Source organism: Salvelinus namaycush, chromosome 3 (assembly GCF_016432855.1).
Source record: "Salvelinus namaycush isolate Seneca chromosome 3, SaNama_1.0, whole genome shotgun sequence".
Lineage (NCBI taxonomy): Eukaryota > Metazoa > Chordata > Actinopteri > Salmoniformes > Salmonidae > Salvelinus > Salvelinus namaycush.
In genome coordinates, this window is record NC_052309.1 from 66105392 (window position 1) to 66110177 (window position 4786).

General features: G+C 42.1%; 1 protein-coding gene across 1 annotated transcript; it reads left to right on the forward strand.

Annotated features, from left to right (window-relative positions):
• The first annotated feature begins 821 nt into the window (after positions 1–821).
• On the forward strand, positions 822–3939 carry prf1.3 (perforin 1.3). Its single transcript, XM_038988582.1, has 3 exons — positions 822–1336; positions 1499–2368; positions 2701–3939. The coding sequence occupies exons 1-3, from the start codon at positions 822–824 to the stop codon at positions 3005–3007; spliced, it is 1692 nt and encodes a 563-aa protein (XP_038844510.1). The 3' UTR covers positions 3008–3939.
• Positions 3940–4786: the final 847 nt, after the last annotated feature.

Here is a 4786-nt window from a genome sequence, read left to right on the forward strand (position 1 = left end):
ACTTGACTATTTCCAACAGTTAATTAGAGAAATACTCACAATCCAAAGAATTAAAAGAGCTTGATTGTCCAAAAGGACATACTGCCTAATATAAGGTTTAGTTATTTGGATTCTCAAAGACAGTTCAAATGAGAGAGCCATTCAGTCAGTGAAGAGTATGAATACTGTAATCATTGTTGCACAGTACGGAGAAATTGAGAGATAGAAAAACAATGTTAGAACTAAATCGTTATTTATAATTTTTTTACGAGAAAGTCCTCTTTAGGATATGATGGAGGCTCAGTAAATCAAATAACAATCCATTTGCTCTTAAAATTAACATGAGTTCTAAAAGAACTTATATTCACTGTGAAACTGATTGTAAGATATACGTTCTCAAAATGATTCTCTCATATGTACAGCAAACTCTTCTCATTAAATGTCAACCTTTGCGTGGCTTTAGATCTGAATCCAAGATGTTTGCATCATTAACTCCTCTTATATCCAATGTATGATCTATGTTATATTGTTTTCCAATTCATTAACTTGAGTGACCTTTTAAAGGCAATGTGGGAAATACAAATCTTGGAATGCCTGACTTTCCGTGTGGTTTTCACAGTGACCTGAGACGTTTTATAGATTTTGTCCTTTAATAATACACCCAAATGTAGTAAATACACCCGTTTTTGTGATGCTGATGTGACGTCTTTGCACAGTGGGATGGCAATTGCAAAATCTTATAATAACTTTATTTCTAAAATCCCTCATGATATTCTTTCTATGTCTATCCCCTGCCTTTGTCACACCACATTTGCCAATTTTCTCTCTTCCCAGCACCTGCCATGCCTGTCAACCTTCTACTCTTCCTCATCCTCTTCCTCCCTGTGTGTCATGGCTGCCACACTGGCTCCTTCACCGACTGCCAAAAGGCTCCGTTTGTCCCCGGCCACAACCTGGCCGGAGAGGGTTTCAACATTGTCAAGATGCAGACCTCCGGCGCCTTTGTGGTGGATGTGCGGAAGTTCATGGTCGGTGGGCACAATGGTAACTGCACCCTGTGCACCAACACTCTGATGGACAACCAGGTCCAGAAATTACCGCTCTCCGTACTGGACTGGCGCACAAAGGTGACGTGTCGTCGGAGCCTCAGCAGCCAGATGTATGAGTCGAGCCTCTCCGTTCTGAAGGAGACCGCTAACTCTGCCAGCATCAGCTGGAAGGTTGGCTTGGGAATCAAGGGCATTGCTGGGGTTGCTGTTGGAGGCACACACTCCAAAACTGCCATGTTCGCAAAAGGCCACTCCACCAAAGACAAGTTCTCTTTCACCAGTCATGAATTCAAATGCGAATATTACACGTGAGTCGAGATTTTGATTTTAGTGCCATAGGATGTCAATTAAGGCGGTCTAAAGCAAAAAAAAGCCAAAAGCTATTTATATAAATTGTGTACGGAAAGAAACAGTGTTATCCATGTTGTTGAAGTTGTTTTTATTCATCATACCTCTCTCCCTGTCCTTAGCTTTCGCCTCCGAACCCAACCTCCCCTGAGCCAGGAGTTTCATGACTCCCTAAAAAAACTCCCCTGCACGTACACTCAAAAGACCGCCCCTGCCTACAGCCACTTCATCTCCATCTATGGTACCCACTACATCCGCAAGGTGCACCTGGGGGGCCGGGTGCACTCCACCACAGCCATACGCACCTGTGAGATGGCCATGAGCGGCCTCTCCCTCCATTCTGTCAGCAACTGTCTGGGGGTGGAAGCCAGTGGCACCATCAAGGGTGTCACGATCAGCGCCGAGACCGAGTACTGCAAGTCCCAGAGCAAAAAACTGAAGACAGGCGCAAGCTTCGGAGCCACCTTCTCAGACCGCGTCACCGAAGTGCAGGGCGGCAACTTCGAGGATGAGGACATCCTCTTCAACCCTGACAAGAAGTCTGGCTATAAAACCTGGCTGAAGTCCTTGAATAAGGTCCCTGGTGTGGTCTCCTACCAGCTCAGCTCCCTGCACTTCCTGGCCAGAGACAACCCCATCCTTAAGACCAACCTGCGCAATGCCATCAGAGACTACATCCAAAAGTACGCTGTGTCCACCTCCTGCCCTTCTGCTTGCAAGACAGGGAGACGCAACAAAGACTGCGCCTGTACGTGTAGCGGTCACAGGAATGTGGACTCCAACTGCTGCCCCAGTAAACCGGGCGTGGCCAGGATGAATGTGACGGTGGTCCGAGCTACGGGGCTCTGGGGCGACTACTTCTCTAAGACAGACGGCTACGTCAAGGTCTTCTACGGAAAGCAAGGCGGTTCCACTCCTGTGATCTGGAACAATGACTTCCCCTACTGGAACTATATGATTCAGTATGGAACGGTGGATTTGAATAGTAAACAGTGAGTTTTTTTCAATTTTTATGTTAAATAGTCAGATCCGTCTCTTGAGAGTTACTATGTATAGGCTTCCTGTACAAAGGAATAAGTAGAGCAACAAGACATATGATAAGGGTGTTTTGGCCTCTCTGTGTCTTTGTCGGTGGGAACTCCAGGGTAGGTGCCAGTTTGCTAATTATGCTCCCTATTCTATAAAACCTTGTAAGAGTAAAAAAAAAAAAAACATTTAGATTTTTTTTCTTCCTTTAGCCAGCATTGTGAATATTTTGTGTATTACCACTGCTCTTACTTAGAGTGCTCTCTCTCATTCACCCACTCTATGTGTTCCCTAACAGAACCTTGTACTTTGAGGTGTGGGACCGCGACAACAGATGGAACGATAACCTGCTAGGAAAGGGCTCCATAACCCCTCAAAGGGGCATGAAAGTCAATCAAGGGTTCAAGTTGAAACACGGCACACTTTATGTCTCCCTGTCTGTGGTTTGTGGCCCCAGCCTTAAAGGAGCCTTCTGTCATCAGTATGCCCCCTCCCCTGGGTCCCAGGGTAGGCTGAGTTACGTCCATGACTGGGACAGAGAGACAGAGACGTTACCCACCCTCTTCCAGGGTTCTCACAGTACCCGGAACAGGACCTTCCTGTGAACGGTGCCCCTCATGTTAAATGACTTACTTAATTATAATAATATAATAACATATGCCGTTTAGCAGATGCTTTTATCCAAAAGGACTTACAGTACAGTGCATATATTTTAGAATATCTGACCCCAAGCGGGAATCAAACCCACAACCTCTAACAAATGCTCTTACCATCTGAGCCTCATAGGACGATTTACTCCTCTTCACTCTCTGTGGAGCATAAGGCCGCAACAACACATGCCATGCCAGGCGGTCCTTTGCCGTTTTCTCTCTGCTTCATCTTTGTGACATGAGGCTAATGGTAAATCAGTTTTTAAAAATGCATTAAATCGATAGGTCAACCAATTAGCTTGCGTTGACAAGCTCCGTCTTTCCTTTCCAAGGCGATAAAATGATTCATTGCTTCAGGGTTGCCTCTACATTCATGTCTTTTTTCTTTCTGTCACAAAACTAAATTATTTCTCAATATTGACCTTTTTTTTTGTGTATTTTTTGTTGTACAATTCTATGTAATGTCTGATACATCCAAATAGTTGGGGTTTCAGTATTACTCGTATAACTGTGACACACAAAAAAACTTCTTGAAAGTGATGTGAGAGGAGGGATTTAAGTCTACTTGCAGCCTGCATGAAGAGGAACATTACCCAAGTGCTTTTGCTGATTCATTACCACCCAGATGAAGTGGGTGAGACCACTGACTCTGGATGCGTCGCAAATGGCATCCTATTCCATTTATAGTGCATTACCTTTGACCAGGGCCCATAGAGCTCTGGTCAAATGTAGTGCACTATATAGGGAATAGGGTTCCATTTGTGACTCATGCTCTGCATTAGACCAAGGTAACAGGAACATGACCACATTCCTCAACTGACATGACACTTGGCAATAGCTGAGAAAGCAAATGTGGCTTACATACAGTAGGTCACTTACATTTAGTTTTCACTGTATTTTTTTGTTGTTGTTGTATGTTTATGTTCCTTTCCTTTCACATTTGTTTAAACATTTTATCATTGCATTTTCTATTTTCTGCTTGTACTGTCATTCAATAAACTGAGTAGACCTATCGTGGTGCTAGTGATTATTTAACTACTCAATAATTTGATACCTGTGGGCTGAATCCTACCTGTGGGCTCAATTTACACGCATTAACACATACTTTCATGTAAACCATGTATTGGGGTCAATGGTAGATGTGTCTGTATATGGTATGTATGTATGTATGTATGTATGTATGTATGTATGTATGTATGTATGTATGTATGTATGTATGTATGTATGTATGTATGTATGTATGTATGTATGTATATATACAGTATGTATGTATGTATGTATGTATGTATGTATGTATGTATGTATGTATGTATGTATGTATGTATGTATGTATGTATGTATGTATGTATGTATGTGTGTATATATACAGTGTGTATGTATGTATGTATGTATGTATGTATGTATGTATGTATGTATGTATGTATGTATGTATGTATGTATGTATGTACAGTGGGGCAAAAAAGTATTTAGTCAGCCACCAATTGTGCAAGTTCTCCCACTTAAAAAGATGAGAGAGGCCTGTAATTTTCATCATAGGTACACTTCAACTATGACAGACAAAATGAGAAAAAAAATCCAGAAAATCACATTGTAGGATTTTTATTGAATTTATTTGCAAATTATGGTGGAAAATAAGTATTTGGTCAATAACAAAAGTTTACCTCAATACTTTGTTATATACCCTTTGTTGGCAATGACAGAGGTCAAACGTTTTCTGTAAGTCTTCACAAGGTT